This window comes from Leiobunum rupestre, chromosome 4 (genome assembly GCF_980474605.1).
Source record: "Leiobunum rupestre chromosome 4, qqLeiRupe1.1.hap1, whole genome shotgun sequence".
Classification (NCBI taxonomy): Eukaryota; Metazoa; Arthropoda; class Arachnida; order Opiliones; family Sclerosomatidae; genus Leiobunum; species Leiobunum rupestre.
The window spans coordinates 26771626-26792082 of record NC_143387.1 but is presented as its reverse complement, the minus strand read 5'-3'; the positions used below and the strand labels follow the sequence as shown (position 1 = coordinate 26792082).

General features: G+C 35.2%; 1 protein-coding gene across 2 annotated transcripts in view; it reads right to left on the bottom strand.

Moving 5' to 3' along the window:
- Positions 1 to 17651, bottom strand: part of LOC149947314 (uncharacterized) — a 60365-nt gene extending 42714 nt beyond the window's left edge. Inside the window, exons 1-2 of one of the 2 annotated variants that reach the window (XM_090172957.1) lie at positions 16549 to 17651; positions 14786 to 14955 (exon numbers count right to left, since the gene is read on the bottom strand). In XM_090172957.1, the coding sequence (XP_090029083.1) occupies positions 14786 to 14793 (8 nt within the window). In that variant the 5' untranslated portion in view covers positions 14794 to 14955; positions 16549 to 17651. The remainder of the gene's footprint in view (positions 1 to 14785; positions 14956 to 16548) is intronic. The other variant, XM_090172956.1, reaches the window with a different exon arrangement.
- Between the last annotated feature and the right edge of the window lie 2806 nt (positions 17652 to 20457).

Below are 20457 nucleotides of genomic sequence, written 5' to 3'. Positions count from 1 at the left end.
TCAACACACAAGTTCTCAGCCATCGCACATTTCCCTCGTGAATACGAAACCTTTGGTATTTTCCCCTTTTTTAATCAACAACCTAATACAGGGTTGTCACATTTTTTCATTATCAATTTCCCTGACTTCAGGTTTTCCCTGACCATCTCTGGAGATTTCCCCCGACTTATTTTGTGCCAAGATTTTTATTTTTTAACCTATATTTTAGAAAAAGTTTCCTATTGTAACCGAAATTAAATTTCCTGACATTTCCCGGGTTTTTAGACTAATTTTAAAATTACCCGACTTTTCAATTATTTTTATACCCATACTCAAATTCCCCGACTTTTCCAGAAATTCCAGATACCTTGGCAACCCTGTAATGACGGGATATTTTCAGTTGAGCGCGACTGAACTCACTTTAGCGTTCATCACGGCTCAACTCAACGATTCCCAAACGGCTCCAAAAAGAGCGCAACGTGCCCACCCCCGAAGAAAGAGAGAAGCGACCCGGCAGGGGGATGCACAGAAGGCGGCGGGGGAGGGCGAAACAGCGCGGAGAAGACGACCGAAAGAAGGTGCGAGCCGTAAGTGGAGCGAGGAGCTGCGGGAGAAACACAGAGAGGAAAGTTCAACAACCGTTTGCGCAAAGATGATGATCGACTTTCATCCCGGAGTATCCATCTTTTGATAGTCTGATATTCACCCTCCCCCCCCCCCCGTTGCAGGGCGGGAAATTGTAAGAGCGACAACTGACAGATGAAGACGTAAGGATGGGGGGGGGGGGATTCGGTAGGAGGCAGTTTAAAAGGAGTCACAGGGCCAGAAGAAAACATAAAAGAAACGCATTTATTAAAAAATAAATAAAATATCTTTCTTTTTGTGAATGGTGTTGATGGGGAGGCTAACGGAACAATTAACCGCGAGAGGCAAAATCTTATTTTTTTTCTCTTTGCACGGTGTAGTACCACTGGGGGGACTTGTGATTCGCGCGACCAGATGTTTTTGGGAGATACGCGAAGGGGGCCAGAACCAGTCGGTTCACAGGGGGGGCATAAAAGCGTAGGCAACGGGGGTCGCTAATAGGGAGAAGGGGGATTAACTTCCCAAAACTAACCTACAAGTTTCGTTCGAAAATTATCAGAATTTATATCCAATTTTTAACTAATTATTAAGTACACACTCATGTTGGTAATTTGTAATTTCATTTCAATCGAATTTGAAAATTTAATTTAAGTCTTATTTTTTGTATTTATTTTCGGGCACAATTTACTTCTGTACGTTTTGCCACATTGACGAAAATTTCACCTTCATTCTGTTTAAGTATTATTTAAACATTTGGTTTGTTCAGGTTTTGCTTAAAATTATTAAAAAAATATTTTCCGCCGTTGGCTTAAATCAATGGATTTCTTTTTAAATAACTTAAATTTTAGGGCAAATTTTTTCACTCATTTTTTAACATAATATGGCTTAATTAAGGTTATTCGTAAGATATTTGCGTTAAAAAATATAATATTGCGGATTTAGGCACCATAAACGCCTTCTACCGCGAGGAGTGTTTATTATTTGATTGTTTTTAAATCTAAAAAATCCATTTATTTGATATCATTCGATTTTTATTGCTTTGATTTTTTTATTAATTTATTTAACGTTATATGCCTTTATCTTGCCCCGATTAATTTATTAAATTTAATAAGTTTTTTTCAGAATTGATAATGCATGACAGCCCACTTTTGTACATTTCCACAAATACATTGAAGCATAATTATAATTGGTGAATTAAATTAAGGAACACAATATATTGTAGGGCTTAACTTTATTACCAAAATTACGATAAAATTACTCATAACGGTTTAGCCGAAGACCAAATTTGCGTTACGGAATACGCAAAAATTAAGCTACTTCATTCGATATTCCAGGGGTTTTGTGCAATAACAGATGTACGAGGGCTCTTTCACTTCGTGCACTAGTCAAGCCCATCATAGACACCGGTACTTGGCAGCAGTAGGTTACTCTCTCTCCTACGTGACACATACTAGAGCCATTGACATTTATAACGAATCTCGAAACTTATTTTCCCCCGATGACCTGCAAACGCCCGAGAGCCTACCTTCGTTACGAATAAGGGATATGGCTAAAAGACGGCGTTTCTGATTTCTATGGGCAGTACTAAAATTAAATATGGTAAAATATTTTTTCGTAGAAATAACCTAATAAATTTCAAAATAGAAACTTTTAGTAGCCAAATTAGAAAAATATTAACTTTTAGTAACCGATTTCAGAAAATGTAACCAAGTATTAGCCATGAAATTGGTTGATATATTTAAGGTATCTGGTTTGATCAACACGTTAAATGGATTATACTGTAAATATTGTTAAAAAAGCAAGATCTTTTATATAAATTTAGTTTGTTAGCATAATTTTCAAGTACACAATATTTGCGGATGGTCTATTTTACTTTAGTACAATCAAAGTAACTTGTTGAGGAAACGTTTCGAATCTTTACAAAATTGTAAGAGCCCAGAACTTACTACGAAAATCGAAGCTGGCTCGTGGGTGTGGCCTGTTTCCGTTGCCAAGGTAAGTCGGCCATGACATTAAGACGCCCAAGGTGATCACGTGAGGATTTGCATCGTAGGATCGTGTTTTGCCTCGTGATCTCTGACATTAAATTAAGGTACGAGGTATTATGTCTATGACGCTACGAGCAAGCAACGAATCGTTTCATATAATGAATTTAATTTATCGCGGAATAAAAAGGCTTTTGTTAAATATTGTTTTGGAATATCGAATAAGAAAATTAATTGGGGAAATATAACTAAACTATCTACATAAATTAAAACTACAATCAGTAAACGCCGAATCGGTAGCGGCTCTATTCAAACCAGTTGTTAAAAACTTGAGGTTAACGGTAATAATACGCGTAGGTAGTTGGCACGAAGGGCTTGCCACATTGTAACCCGGCCACCTGATTTAAAGATATTAAAACTCGCTAGATGACTTGGGCCTAAGGTGGTGCCTTGGGTGTTAGCTTAGCTGATTATTATTATTATTATTATTATTATTATTATTATTATTATTTAAGAAAAGATTCAATTAGTTGATGTCGATTAATTATTATACAAATTATGCTAATGGCGAGATCAATTGCTATAGCTATTGCTCTTTCATATGTGTTTAATTAACCAAACGATAATCTTAAATTAACGTAATTATTTTAATTGAAACTTTCCCAGACTATAATTTAATTGAAACTTTCCCAGACTATAATTTAATTGAAACTTTCCCAGACTATAATTTAATTGAAACTTTCCCAGACTATAATTTAATTGAAACTTTCCCAGACTATAATTTAATTGAAACTTTCCCAGACTATAATTTAATTGAAACTTTCCCAGACTATAATTTAATTGAAACTTTCCCAGACTATAATTTAATTGAAACTTTCCCAGACTATAATTTAATTGAAACTTTCCCAGACTATAATTTAATTGAAACTTTCCCAGACTATAATTTAATTGAAACTTTCCCAGACTATAATTTAATTGAAACTTTCCCTGACTATAATTTAATTGAAACTTTCCCTGACTATAATTTAAAAATACATTTCCTAAACTATATACTAGAAAGATAATCACCAAGGCACCACCTTAGGCCCAAGTCATCTATAGCGACTTTTTGATGCCTTTAAATAGGTGGCCGGGTTACAACGCGTAGGAGGGTGGTGGAAAGCCCTCCATGCCACGCGAGCCAACAGCTGCCTACACTCACTATAACCGTAAACATCTATAAGTAATTATGGAAAGGGGAAACCGAAGAACTCGGGTAAAACCCAGTGGGGAGAAAACTTGCAAACTCAATGCATAAGGACTAGTTCCGAGTGATGAACTTTGTCGGTTGGGCAGAAAAACTAACTTATGATTATCACATTAAACAATAAATATTTGATCTTTAAGGTACCTTACAATACACAGGATAAAAAAATCTTAAAATAATATTAATAAAGTTTGTGCACGTTAATCATCTCAAAAATCCGAATTAAACAGGCAAAAAACCGATACCAAAATTTAGGGCCTTAAATAGTGGGCAGTTCTAAAATCGGATTTGGGCAGTGCTATTTATCGCAAAGTATGGGAGATGTCGACAAACGCAGCCAATTTTTGGCTCTCATAATTTTGTTAAAATATTCGTCATTGTAATTATGTTTAGTTTGGGTAGTTTTAAAAAATCCTTATTTTAGCCCCTACCAAAATTTCATAATCAGTTTTATATTTATGAAATCATCCCGAAATTTTTACATAGTTCCAAACAAGTTAGTCAAAAGGGTCAGCGCGTTAATCCATAAACTAAAGCATAGATATTTCTTCAATATAAATACAAATTTAACGAAATAGAAAAAAAAAGACTCGAAACTCGATACGCTAGCGAGAGAGAAACCGAATAGCTTTTTAGAAGATTTATGTGCCGTAAATCAAGCGCTATATAATTACTATCGTTTATTACCGAAACCGAAAAAGGGTCTCGCAAAAAAAATCGTCGCCAATTCCTTTCTCGCGTGTTGTCCGGGCCAATGTCAAGGAACCGGCGTCTTCGGGTGCCTTGGCTGGAGGCCTCGCGTAGAAGGTTCTCGCTTCTCCCCTAAATGGGACACACGTGCCACTCCGCGGCGCCCCCGGGGCCTAACGCGCCCCCCCCTCCTCCTTACGTCTACGGGACTTTAAAGCGGCCCACACCCAGCCCAGACATCGAACCATTAGGGCCATCGTTACACTCCGAAAATGATCAAAATATTCAATGAGAAATATACAGTCGCTTTTTTATTCAGAGTCTGTTCGGGAGAGTGGTCGAACATTATCAATTCGGTGGGTTTTTCTTGTAATTACCCATATAGATTTTTTCCTTCAAATTACGGTACTTTTTTTATTCAAATTCCCTGAATTTTCCAAGTTTTAACTGACCATCTCCGGCGATTTTCCCTAATTTATTTTGTGATCAGATTTTGTATTTATTAACATATTTTTTTTAAATGTTTCCTATTGGCAAAGGAAATTAAATTCCACGAGTTTTAGACTAATTTCTAAAATAACCAGACTTTTCCCCGAGTTTTAGACTAATTTCTAAAATAACCCGACTTTTAGACTAATTTCTAAAATAACCCGACTATTCCCTGAGTTTTAGACTAATTACTAAAATAACCCGACTTTTCCCCGAGTTTTAGACTAATTTCTAAAATAACCCGACTTTTCGACTAATTTCTAAAATAACCTGACTTTTCCAGGAATTACAGGTTCTGTGGCAACCGCTTTGACTTCTGTTAAAAGTTCACCGAATCGTATGAATATTCGGGTAGTTTTCGTACTTTCGTCACGTGACTCTGCCATACATTCCGGCCATCCCAAAACCCGTGATTACGTAACCAGACCCTCAAAATTCAAACATCGATTTCAAAATAACGAAATTAGGTGATCCGCCATAAAAATGTTAACTTTATACTCCCTATAAGTAAATTTGGTCGTACGGGATCGTTCCGCTAGTATTTCTAGGAATCTTAGTAGGGTTTGTAGGGATATAATTCAGCCGCAGCCCTGAGAGAAGAGACAATGAGGGGAGCGAATAAAGTAGTGGGGCTGTTACAGCGCGCGAAATCCGATTGAGGTTAAAATCAACGGTGTAGCGAGCGATGTCGAACCCCGACGCGTTTCGAACGTCGTTATTTAGGCCCGCGACCCATTGACCTATTTCTACGCCGCCTCACTTTCATTGAAATGAAACCAGAAAATTCCGTAAACAATTTTTTCCCACCAAACCCCTTTATCTCCCGAGAAATGACGAAAACTTCGTTGGAGAATAGCACTCTTATTTCTTTAGAAAAGACGCGAAAATCGTCTTCACCAGCTAAGTTAAGTTCTCACTACGACACACATTAGCGCGAAAGTTTAGTGCGCATCTTGCGATGGAACTTATTTCGATAATTATTTTTATTAAATGTTTTTAGGGGGTATTCTGGTGACGTCGGCATCACCATAGTTGAAGCATGGACAGTAAATTAAGAGGACAGGTTTTCGATACCCTTCCACAGTGCATTTTATTTCTCCCCGCGTATCAATCAGCCCGAGAGACACCGAGGGAGTCTTGCAAGGTCGTTTGTACCACGCGATCTTAAAATTTCAAAATGGCAATCTAATGCGGTTGATATTGTTACGTAATTTTTTGCGCTTTATATTTTAGTAATTTTTAATTTTGGTTTTTTAATTCAATAAAAACTATAAACTGATATTTAGTATATCATATTTAATCTATAAAGACGTGAAAAAATAGCTTTTGGCGTAAAAATGTAATTCGTGTTTATCTTTTTTCTTTTTTCGAACCGTATCGTCCACTCTTAGCGATACTTGTTTTTTTTTCAAATACCCTTGGCCGACTCCCTTAGTGTGATCGACTTACGGGGGCTAAAAACCAGGCTTTTTACCGATCCTCTAAAATCTACTATCCATGGTTGAAGGCTAACGTCATCCACCCTGTCCCCTATCCCAACCCTGCCTTTGAACTATCTATAGCCGCCATCTTTTCTAAATTTCTCCTGACTACCACCTATACGTTATGTTTGAAGATAATTCACTAGATGGCGGAATAACATCAAGAAATTAAGATTTACTATTGATTTTCCACGCTCATTTCAGTCGACTAATAAACCGAAAAACACGATGACGTAATAACAAAATGACGTCACTGCTTTTTATCTTTCTATCGGTTTTTTGGAGATTAAAATAATTCGGTTTTCTTGAAGTTGGAATGTGAAATAGGCAATTTGTTGGTCCAACCTTCGCATAAATAGGCGAAGACGTGATCCGCGTGGTGCGAACGTGAAAGGAAACCTTTCGAGACCCGTATGTTTTTCTTTAATTCGCGTTCTTTTCAAGCTCGACGTTTTACTCGACTCCGTGACGTATTCCTTTTCGGCGGCGAAAGGCGGGGAAGGGTGACAGGCGGGAGTCGCGACTGACGACGGGGACTAAAATTAATAAGGCACGAGAACCCCTATTGGTTTTTGACACGAAGAAATAAAGTAAAACCCGCTTTGAGGGTTTAAGAATTATTAATAGCCGTACAACGAAAATCCCGGGCGACTGTTTCCCAAAATTATTCGAATGGGAAAAATATATAAGGTTCTTGACCTACAAAACAACCTCCGAATCTATTTCGGAATCTACGCAGTCACCGATAAAGAAACGGTTTTTTCTACTTCTACTGACTCGCCTCGTAAAACCTATCAGGAGTTAACAGCGTGAATAACCGGCAGAATTAGATATCTGAGGAACGAGTGAAGCACGGTTACGAACGGAACTGAAGAGCTAAAACCTTCACTGGTTTTCAAATGGAAGACACCACTTTTCGTATCAAGCCCGATTATTCCGATTGCTATTGTTTAAAATGACAAAAACAACACTTCTGATATCAACTCAATTATCTAACATTAGAATTGCGAAAATACTACCGCGGAAATTGGTCTTTCCCAGTAATTAAAATTAGTAAATCCGCCGTTCAGAATTCAAAACTTAAAATAATAAAATAAAATTACAATTTCTTTATAGAATGCGTTATAAAAAGAAGTAGTTCTTTCTATAACTTACAAGGAGAGTACCCGAGGTGTTTATTGCCGATTTTGTTCAAAGTTGGGCGTAATGTAGACCTATATGAGATATGAAATTTCCCAAACGGAGACGTTGCACTACCCATTCGATTTGCCATGGCAACCGAAAATGTTTTTGATCACTAAAAACAAAAAATCTCCATTTAAAAAAATCACGGATTTTTTTTTTAAATTTGAAAATCACGCAATTTGTAATTTGGACCACATTTAGGTAAATTTCATCAAGTTTGGGTAAATTGGAACATTTTTGGGTTAAAATAAGGAAAAAATCTTATTCTTGTTTTAAGTGGTCAAAAACATTTTCGGTTGCCATGGCAAATCGAATGGGTAGTGAGTGCAACGTCTCCTTTTGGGAAATTGCATACCTCATATAGGTCTACATTACGCCCGACTTTGAACAAAATCGTCACCGTCTCTTACTTTCACAAGGGTGCGAGCGCGTGCTAAGAGTGTACTAATAAAGATCTGTCTTATGACGCAACAGCAACATTTTTTTATTTCTTTGTTTTTTTAATTTATTTTACAGAAACATTATTGATATTCGAAAATGAATCTACAAAAGTGAAGAAAATAAACGGAGCTTAGTACAAGGACATTCTACGATATTTATATACTTCGAAATATCTTAAAATGTTCCACATACTAATCAAACTCTGCAGCCAATGAAGTACGCTCATAATATCAAGCGACATCAATCAATTATAAGACGTGTAAACATAAGGACAATTTAATTTGTATTTGCTTGTATAGCAAGATTCACGCTCGTAACAAATTTGTTTCTTTTCACAAATATAATATAACATATAAAGCATATATCACTTTTAAGGTTATCTATATGAAATTAAGTTAAACAAGTTAAAGCGATATGACGCTTAATTCGCCTTTTAAATTTTAAACTATTTCCTTTAACTATAAAAAAAGCTCCTACGAAAAAATTATAGCTTGTTACATGTTTGCTGCGGATAAAAACGAAAAAGTAAAATTGGAATTACTTTGATACCAAAATTTCAGTTTCAAATTACCTGATCAATTTATAAATTTTCCCTGATCTTTTTAATGGCCAAAATTTGTCATTTTAGAACTTCATATTTTTTTATTAGAATTTAATATTTTTACTTTAGCTCTTATTTTAGTGAAGTTGCCAGTTGGTCAAAACATATTTATATGGAAATTTAAAGCAAATTTTTACGAAATTGCACAATATTAAATAAATCGATACATGAGCTGACAAACGTAAATTAAATATATAATTCGTGAATTTTGTCGGGATGGTAATACATTTGTTCAGTTCACTATACAGGTCTAATGCCCCTCCCCCCTCCCCCCAAAAAAATATTTTATCAGTTGAAGGAATTTTTTTGAATAATTCGGCCATCACCCAGTGGATGCCACACCCAAATTTACCCAAGAAACCAAATTTTCATCTCACTGTAATAGCTGGATACAAAGTTATCCAACTGTAAGGCAAACATGGGGGGGGGGGGATACTGTAAACCAATTTACTTTTATTTCATCTAGTTCGGAATAATGACGTCATCAATGGTTTTAATGTCGTTAGGCATTATGACATCGCGGAATATATCAGAATTTCACTCCTCAGAATAGCCTAATACTTTGACAGGGTTGTCATAAAATATTAAAATTCCCTGTTTGCCCTGACCATTTTAAGATATTTCCCCCGATTTTTTTAAGTCAAGTTTTATTTTATATTTCACTTTTATCAGAAGTTAATAAATTTAAATGGATTTATAATTCAGTAAAAAGGTTATTGCATTGTTGAAAAAATAAGCTACACTTTCGTGGAAATAAATGATAATCACAGAAATTGTCATAGATCTAGAATAAAATTACCCTCAAAAAGTGCCAAGATAAAATTGAATTCCCTGACTTTTCCTTGAATTTTTACAAATTCTTAAAATTTCCGACGTTTAAAGCCCATTTTCAAATTACCTGACTTTTCCCCGACTTTTTAGGCCCATTTTTAAGTTCCCTGACTTTTTAGGCCTTTTAAATTCCCCGACTTTTTAGGCCCATTTTTAAATTCCCTGACTTTTCCCAGACTTTATAGGTCCATTTTTAAATTCCCTGACTTTTCCCCCAACCTTTTAGGCCCATTTCTAAATTCCCTGACTTTTCCCAGACTGTATAGGTCCATTTTTAAATTCCCTGACTTTTCCCTCAACTTTTTAGGCCCTTTTTAAATTCCGACTTTTTAGGCCCATTTTTAAATTCCCTGACTTCTTAATCCCATTTTTAAATGCCCTGACGTGTGGCAACCCAGTTTAAAGCCAGAGTTAAACGTTATCCAGCTTACTACCATTCTTACGAACTAAACGATATTTATTAACTTAATTATATAACTGATTTATTACAGGTTGAATAACGATAACGCTATATCAAGGACAAAAAGTATTTATTTATACTTGTTTGAGAGTTGCTCCCAATCGGCCTCATACTCTAAAAGCAAGCTCCATCACCCGAAACGAAAATCAAATCAGCCCGGTGTCTCGTTCCGAGGGAAAATTCGAGCATAATGCTCGAGAATCATTTCAACATAGTCTTCCAAAGTATAAATAAACACATTCTGGGTTAGATTAAACTTTAGTCAGCTGAATCTAAACTTTCAATTCGTTTCCAGCATATCAACCATTCATCTAATTGATCTTTTAACGCGCGATTAAATTAAAATAAAAGTTAACCTTACAAAAATTTATAAAAGACTATTTATATTTATCGACGAACGCATGGTGACAAATTAGATCAAATTAGTAATTTGACATTAAAAATGTGTAGAGGTTGAGTACACTTTTTCAGGAAATATTTTCCAAATAGAAAATTTGAAAGAAAATTATTACGAGGTCTAGTAATAAATTTAAAAATACCGAAATTAAGATTATCTGATTAGGATCCAAAATCTCGAAAACAAAATAATGAATGGGCTTTCCACTACGCTTCTTCGGAATATAACCCTACGGTGTGCCTTGGATATTAGCCTAGCTTATTATTATTATCATATGTAACATAATAACTCATACGTATGCCTCTAGCTCTATTTCTTCACTAACGGTTTGTTTCACAGATATTGCGTCATCCGTAGCTTACTTAATATTTGACGTCATCGACTCTCAATTGCCGATTATGCCGTAGCGCAATTAGCTCTACGTCTGATAAACCGACGGCCATTTTTTGGTAAACAAACCTGTTTGAACAACCAAGGCTTAGGAGCTACAATGAACTACAATATAATGCAATTAATGAAGATTTCTGGGACTCAGGTTCTAAAATAAATTTGCATTATCAAATAAAAGAAGCAGGTTTATTGGAAAAAATAGTTGGAACTTCAGGTTGAGCTTTTCTGGGGCATCTACAAGGTTGGAACTTTGCAAATTCTCTTGAGCCTCGGCCTAACTCTTCTAGGCTTGGTATGAGTTTTACTAACGCTGGTGGAATGAATAAAAAGGTTAAAATCTAACGTAGTCCACCTTTTTACTGGTTCGCGGTGAAACAAACCGTTAGTCAAGATTTTTTTGAATGGAATAAAGGTGCAGTGGCATACTTACGAGTAATTATGTTACATATGTTATTATTAATTATCTCTACCCTCTTGTTTTCGTGTTTCAACCTTTACTTACTACCTCTATATTTAATTCGTTTAACGTTTTAAATAAAGTAATTTGACGTTATTGTAGAAAAATACATTTCAAACATCAATAAATTATGGCCTTAAACTAAAAAGAGGTTTCATCTGGACAACCCTGATAAAAATGTACCAAACTCTCATTATCGTCAAGTATGGAAAAAAACCAGACTTTTCGCTTCAATTTAATCGACAATGACGCGAATACCTAACTCAATTATAAGTTTTAACCCTTTTTTCGAAACGTGACAAAAAAGCAACGTTATTAAGGCTTTAGAGCGTAGCTAACAACAGGTTAGCCTTCTCCGATATCGATTCTTGAAATTCCCGTCTCGTATATGCTGGCAAAATATTGATACTATATACGCGCGGAGAGACGCTTTAACCCTGTATAAAGACAACGTAAAGGCAGAGAGAGAATCATAAAGGGCAAGTAGAAAGCTGGTGTGGGAGGCGGTGCTTCTCATCCGCAAGATGAGACCACGCCGCGGCTCCAAGGACGCTTAGAAACAACACCTTTATCTCTCTCAAGTTAGTGTACGCGCGCTATGTAGCAATCAAGCCCAGAGTTCAAATCGACAACGGAAGGAGAAAATTATTGAAATCTACGTCAATATAGACCCCAAAATATCACCGGCGGTTACCCGACGTCCCCCTGACGCTACCGCGGTTTCAATTCGAAGTGTATTGTACGTGTCAAATCGCGCGATGCAAATTCGAGAAAATATCGACGAAAAAGGTTTTAATCAATGACATCTCTCTCCGGGAGTCGGTAAATCGAGCCAGCCTGCTTGTCAAAATATTACGAAATACATTTTATACGGGTTTATTGGGAAAGATAAAGCCCGAACAAATAATTCAATAAAGATATGTACGTGTCAGCCATCGGATAGTCCACCACGAACTTCATATATAAAAACCATGTAAGCTGGTCGCGCATTGTTTGAAACTCAAATCTCTTGAATAATTTGAAATGTTAATTATGATTAAACCTTAGCCTTTCCGAGGCAATTTAAGTTTCATCTGATAATGGTGTTCATTTATTTTTGACCTACGCTATTGTACCAGATATATTAAAGATTACACAAAAACGACTGGTTTCTGATTGTTTTCACGTTCAATTTTTTTCAACATCGAAATTCGGAAAATAGAGGGGGAAAAGGACTATTGACGATAAAAAAATAGGGGAAAATAGGAACCAATAAAATGAAATCTTTATTTCAATTAGGCCTAAATTATACCCAAAACTAATTTGTTTTCAATTATCGAATCAAAAAAAAGTTAATTATCTCAAAAACTAACTTTGGTGCTGAATTTTAACTATTTTGTTAACTACCCTTAAATAGAAGTATAAAAATATTTGGAGCCGATGGTTGCTACAGATTTTTCACAATCAAATTCCCTGACTTTTCCCGGACTTATTTTGTGCCTAGATTTTGTATTTTTTAACTTTTATTTTGGTAAAAGTTTCCTATTTGCAACTGAAATTAAATTGCCTGACATTTCCTTGATTTATACTAATTTTTAAAATTCTGATTTCTATACCAATATTCAAATTCTGATTTCTATACCAATATTCAAATTCTCTGATTTCTACACCAATATTCAAATTCCGTGATTTCTATACCAATATTCAAATTCCCTGATTTCTATACCAATATTCAAATTCCCTGATTTCTATACCAATATTCAAATTCCCTGATTTCTATACCAATATTCAAATTCCCTGATTTCTATACCAATATTCAAATTCCCTGACTTTCCCAGGAATTCTAGGTACCATGGGCATATTAAAAATGGGTTATAAATAGGGATTTTTAGATATTTCGAGGATCTGGTGGGTGCTCAGTTTCCAAATTCCTTTTATTAGGCCTTGACAAGTTTTGAACAACGAAATAAGCATATGCAAAGTATTTCCCGTTAATCACAGAAATTTGGGATTTTGTAAGAGATATTTTGTGCAAAATAAATGAAAATATATGATAAATTTCATTAACATTACTGGAAAATGTAGGTTTTAGGTACTTTTGAAGTGAAAATCCGTGTATTTTAAGGGCGATTTGATAATTGGTTGAGCGAGCAAAGATTTATAAACCTCTTTCTAACTTTGTAAATTTTTATATCAAATAATATACTTCTAACAGGTGAAGCCCGAAAAATTCCACAAATATAAGAAAAATATGAAATTAGTGTAGTGAAATTATAGGAAAAATTCTAAAATACAAGTGCGATCACCCTGGGTTTTAGTATATTTCAGTTTATCACTCTACTCGTGCTTCTCAGGCGTTTCATTGTACTTAGCCTTTATTAACACGCCCTTTGGACTTTAAATTAATATCAATAGAAAGATTTGAGCCCGTACAAAAAAACAGTCGACGGTGTCCGATTTCTCTGCAGTTTGTTTTTAGCGTGAAATTTCTTACAAATAACCTTAATTACGTCAAGCTCATTGCGTGCTTAATCTCATCTAATATATCAATTTGGGAAATAGCGTAATTACTATTTAATGTAAGGGCTACGAAAAGTTTAAATTGCTTATTATTATACTCTTTCATGAGGAAAAAATGGTTGAAGTAATTGTTTACGCTTTATCCCCGTACCAGAAAAAAATATGGAAGTTTACCAAGTACGCATCCTTGGGTTATTAATATGTAATACTCATTGTGTGTTGTGGAAAAAAAAATTGTTTTTGATATGGCTGGGAGAACCGTCAACTTAGGTTTTTTACGAACGGTTAAGACAAACAATTATTCAAAACCATTGAAATTTCCGCAAACAACAGTTTAACCAAAGATTGTCCCCAAGTATACACTATTTGGTTTAACTATTAGAAATAAACGGCCCGTAAAACAGTCGAGCGAAGGTCCTTGAGAAAGCGTGATCAGGACCTGTCGATATTAAAAACACAGCTGATCAAATTCCACGCTGCTTCGTATTTCTAACAAAAGGGCCCAGCCCCTCAGACATTTGACAAACAATGGGTTGGAAAAATATATATTCTAGCTTATTCCAACCGCGCGATGTTTTTTATTTGTGCAACCCAATTACGCAACACTTTTCCAGAATAAAAAAGCAGGTATCTCGCTTAAGGCATACCCAGCAGGGGATAAACCAGTCTCATTTTAATACCCTTGACTATTGCGAGCTAAATATACCTCAAATAATTACCTTTAGTTTTTAGTGCATAAATATAACTACTTCTCTAGCAAATGATCCTCATCTCTATTTTATGAGAATTGCCTAACTACCTTTTCTTTCAAATAACTTAAATTTACTGATGTACTCCTTGACATTTTCAATAAGGTTTTATAAATGGAAACAATTTCTCTAATTCTCTAGCATATGAGCAAAATTTCAATTTTATCAAAACTGCGTACCATCATTACAATGCCTTTTCATTTAAATAATTTGATGGACTGGGGCACTAATTCATATTTCCAATATGGTTTTTTATTTAATTCCGTTAATTCTCCAGCAAATGAACTACATTTCAATATTAGGACAATTGCTTACTGTACCTTTTCATTTTGATGATTTATTGTGGTACTAAATGGTTACGGCTTGCGTATAATTTGAATATAGATATCCTGGCTTCTTCGAGACTAACTTATCCGAAACTGATACAGGCCTTAACAACAGCGTACCGAGCATCTCTTAATGTATGTGTATCTTAAATACAATATGGCACCTGTTGATTGGGAAAAAGACAGGTGTTATTCACAATTACAATTATTAAACAATAGATACGAATGTAAAAGGCTCATTTTCAATAACCTTCTCCCAACCATTTAGCTAATTTACAAAATAATATTTAGAGCTAGGTCTATAAAAATGTGTAGCTGTACAATTTTCTTTCGCATTTTAAAAATTTGCGAGGTTATTATCAGACAAAAAGATAAGTTTGTACAGCTGAATATCGTATCTGAAATTTAGATACGCAAAAATAAAATTGGATAATACTTCAAAATTTTTATTCAATGTCTACTGGTGATATGTAAATTACATCCCAAGGCTTCAGAAATGCAAAGCTTACGAATGAATTTGATTTGTGTTGCGTGTAATGTTGTTTAATGCTAAAAGACTTCATTAGCATGAAAGGGATTTTAAACGCAACCCAAAATGTTAGATTTGACAAGTAGCACTCTTAGATTTGTTACTATTTACTAATTACCCAATAGCCAAGAAAACAATTGGCACATAAAAGTAGGAGGGCAACTACATTCGATCAGAGCTGCCATCTGTGAAAACTATTGTGCGTTACCCTACTTAATGAAATCTATGGCCTAGTTCTTTCCTCCATCCCCCTCCTGAAGAACTGGTTGGAATAACATGGCTGAAGAACCAGATAGATACTTAAGTCGATTTTATGTTGGAATTTAAACCAGTCTTTGCCAATTTTGAATGATAAAACTTGGTTATAATCAATGACGGATAACTGTTGTTAACCAATATAAAAATGTTAGACTTAAACGTAAAACAATTAAATAACTTTAATAAAGAATAAATAACTCTTAATAAAGAAACAAATAACTCTTAATAAAGAAACAAATAACTCTTAATAAAGAAACAAATAACTCTTAATAAAGAAACAAATAACTCTTAATAAAGAAACAAATAACTCTTAATAAAGAAACAAATAACTCTTAATAAAGAAACAAATAACTCTTAATAAAGAAACAAATAACTCTTAATAAAGAAACAAATAACTCTTAATAAAGAAACAAATAACTTTTGAAAACATTAATATTTTGTTCTAATTTCACATAGATAAACCTAAATTAAATGAAGGCATAGTTGCCTTTGGTAAAAATTACTTAAGTCAACTGAGAAATCAACTTAAAAAATAAAAATTTAAGTTCAGCTAGATTTTACAAGCGAAATTACCCCTAGAAAAAGGCAGAAAATTCCCGACAAAAATGACAAAAACAGGTCTGGCAGAAAGAATGTGACAAGGGTTATACAATAGGCCTCGGCATTATAACGTTCGTATACGTGGCTGAGGAAAATACAAAGTTTCGAAGCGAAAAACAGGTCCAAATTAACTAAAAAAATTCCAATTATTAAACAATAATCCACTTTAATAGATGGAACAATTATATGGATGAATATGAGTACGAGGCTCTTTCAATAACTTCATAAGTACGGGAACTTTCAACAAGGATAATAATGGCCGTCCCAGCGAATGCGGACGAAATCGTAAAAATTAGCCGTAAAGCCTTAAAGAGGAAATCGGAGGAGCGACTCGAAGGAGAGGAGATAATACGAGAAAAAGACGACATACCTATTTGTCGATACGTTGGACATGATGCAAAATTTTCGCCTAAGCTTGGCAAATCATCTCGTTGTCGCGTTAAAAAGAGCCAGTTAAATGACCACAAGTTATCTACCTACGAAGAAGTTCTCGACGAGACATCTTTTGGTCGGCGGCGATTAGGCCTAGCAAGCCCGTCGGTGACTCTCGGGATTGATCTCGACCGACTTCCGAAAAAGTGTGTCCACTACGCGACTATTTTCTTTCGCCGTTAATTAAGCCAATATTTCGGCTCCTAATTAACACCTACATGTTATTAACCCGAAAAGGAAAGAGTTGAGCTCTTTTCCCCGAAAAAACAACGGCTATAAACTGAGAAAAAACCACGTAGAAATAAGAAATCCGAGCCTAAGCCTTAAACAACCCGTACAGCTGAGAGCTTGTTTACTAACTGATTCTACGGGGAGCGAAAACCCGTATCACTCCGCGCGCTTTAATTTCGCTCGGTATCGTTCCTGCGCGGCAAAATTGAAAATTTTGTAACCTTACGCTGGGATTTTTCGCGATAGTTTTGGAAATTTCGGTAGGTAAGATATAGTTCCACCGTGATAAATGCGTTTTTTTAAAATAACTTAATACTTCGGGCATTGGGATTATAGAAAATTAACATAAAATAGTGAATTAAAAAATATTTCTAATTTATTGCAATAATACATTTAATACAAATTACAAATTTTAGGGTACAGTTTTTCAAGAAGCAAGGGCACATGCTAGAAAAGAGAATGAAATTGCCCCGAGGATTAACCAAGGGGGAACGGTTTCACCGCTAATTGTGCTTAATAGAGTTCTGAAAGATAGACGTTTTGTCGAGGAGCTTTATAGTTGTTTTACTAAATAATAATAAAATGTAAAAATATTTTTTTTATATGGCATCCCGCAAATTTGAAATCCTCATAAGCTATTTGATCTATTAAAAAATAGTAAAGAGAAAACGAATGCTTCGACTACTGAGTCACAAGAAAGCGACACTGGCTAGCATCCAATATTGGGACGCGGAGGTCTACTCTGATGAAACCTCGACGCCATGTAGTGTGAGAAGATTCGAAGAAACTAGGCCCATAAGAATTCCAAAGCCCTCTGCCGCCGTCTAAGTAGAACAAAAAGTTTATATATACACACGAGGTTGGCTTAATTTTTATCAATTATAGCGATTACCCCGTCGACTTTATGCGCGGAATTGTTTTTTACACCGTTTAAGATAATAAACCATGGACTTAAAAATACTACATAATTCTATATCATCATGTCATAATGAAAAATGGCATAAATGTCGTCATGACTGATGCCATTTTATCTCTACGATAGAAGTTTTCGTACAGCGTCATTCTGGGCCTATTTATTTTAACCGTATTTGTTTGTTTATTTCGTTTCGAGAAAATTGAGAAAGGTACAAAGTCGAAGTCCTGGTCACTATTTAACATTCTCATACGTCTTCATTTTTCAGATAATATTGACATGACTATACGAAGGATAGAAATGGTTTAACCTGGTTGTTACAAAAATTCTCGGGATTTTACACTCTCAGCCGAATTTATGGATAAATCTGGTTAAGATAACTTCAAAAGGCGTTGGTCCAAGGTCGTTTAATGGTCGATTTTTGGGGATCAAGTTTTGGGATTCTAAAAATGCGCTTGTGGTATGCATATAAGATAACTAAATAATGTTTTATAATATAATTGCGTAATGCGCCCTTTGCATTTTATTTTTTATTACGGCATTTATATACGCTAATTTCTAAGTCGTCTTAAAATGATTTAAATTACAATAAAAATCCCACAACTTTAGGACAAAATAAAATTATTATAGTTATAACATCAAAATTACCGAGGCCTAGCCGCCAAATGATTTCTAAAAATAGCTCGAATTTTCAGTTCGTATAGGTGGAAGATATGGAATTATTGTCTATAGCAATCGTCGGCGAAAGGTTACGTCACAACCTATTCTTTTACTCTCCGCTTACGTCATAAAGTGACGTTGGCTTCGTAGAGATATTCCGGGATGGATTTAATAGTCACTACGGTGTGGCGCCATCTTGCCGTTTCTTCTTTTCGGGTTGATAATTAAATTGGGGATTTCAAGTGTTAAGCAACCTTACCTTCAAAATGTTTTATATATTTTAAAATGTTTTCGTAACCTTTAGCGCCGACCTACAAAACATTTTAAACAAATAACTTTATGATTAAAATCAAGTATTAAGTATTATGTATTATTATTTTAATAATAGGAATATTTTCACGCTGCTTTATAAAATATAGTACATTTACATAAGAATCAATGTACACTGTTGCATTGACCCTTTACAGACGCTCTCTCCAGTTCCTTGGCAACCGAAATATTGCCAACCCCTCCGAAATATTTTATCAAAATAAAAGTCACCATTATGACACTTGTATCCACTGGAACTAGTGGCGAGTAACTTTTACCGCTCTCGGAGTACGCTTCGCGTTTCATTTCTAATAGGGACAAGGAAGAAGAAGGACATATATAATACGTCACCCATGCTTTTTCCAATTGAAAAAAAAAAGATAACCATAGCCAAAGGTACGCCGTGACGTCATGCTGCCAAGTCCATATTGAAATTGCAATACGTGCGCACCGAATATAAGCGGTAGGAATTCCCCGTAAATAAATAATGTTACGAATGTACAAAGATCGTTTTAGTATATATTTTGACACTTCCTTGCCTCCACAAAAACGGAACACGATGCTAAGCTGATAAGGTTTCATCACGATCAAAAATGGCATATTTAATGTCGCGCAACCGTTACGTAATAATTTTCTGTTATTTGAAGAGGTATTAAAAACACTTAAGAGATAAATTTTATTGGGATAAATGGGGTACACGTTACTAAGGGCGAGCCCGCCGAGTTAAGAATTGTTAAGTTAATGAATTAAAACCGCTAGATGGTAAAAATTTCAAGATCCGGCAAAAAAATTGCTTCGAGTGTCTCTATTCAACTTCACTAGTGAATGAAAAGGATAATTTAATTATTTTCGAACAAAATATAACAATTCATGGCGAAAATTATCCAATTTGATAAATTAAATACAATTAGAAGTAAAATCCTAACATTTTAGGCGTCAAATATTTATTTGAAGAAAATTAATTATCAATAAGTACTTTATTGAAAACATTTAATTTAAAACTCAAGGTCTAAATTAAAATTAGATATTATGACCAATAGTGCATTTATTTATTCTTAGGGAATGACTATTTTGAAACAATCCGAGGGCGTCATGGTCTAGTCCCCCCCCCCACCCTGGCACCTAGAAGCAATAAACACAGCAGTGTGTCAGAATTTATAGGAGAAACAAACATAGCGCCCCACACAAGGAGAACGCAACCCGTCAAAAGTCGTGGATTTTCTTGTGTACATTTTTCATTGGTTAGACGCTTTAGCGCCTGCTGCCTTCGGAAGGCGAAAATTCGGAAATTGTCTTCCCCCCGCCCGTAAAATGTTTAGCGTAATGGCTCGTCCAATGAAATTTGTACACAACACGGCGTTAGTGTGTTTAAAGGCTAGCTGCGTTCTCTATGTGTTTGTTGCTCCTACCTGGTACGTAATGTGGGCGAGGAAACGTCACCAGCAAGCGCTTCAATCTCGTCAGAAGACGTAGATTTTAGAAAACCAATGAGATATTGACTGATTTTATTTTATGAAGGGGAAGGGGCTTACTGTTAAACCATAAGGTCGATTGGTGGAAACAGTCATTCTCCCCAAGTAGAAATACTTACATTCAGTTACATATGCCTGAACGAGATTACCTTGTCCGGAGGTCAAACTGCCGCCCGCCGACACGCGATACAAGGATTCCACAACGTTTCAGAAGACTAGCTGAGGAGTCGTAACGAAGAGTAGGGAAGACTTGTCTATTATT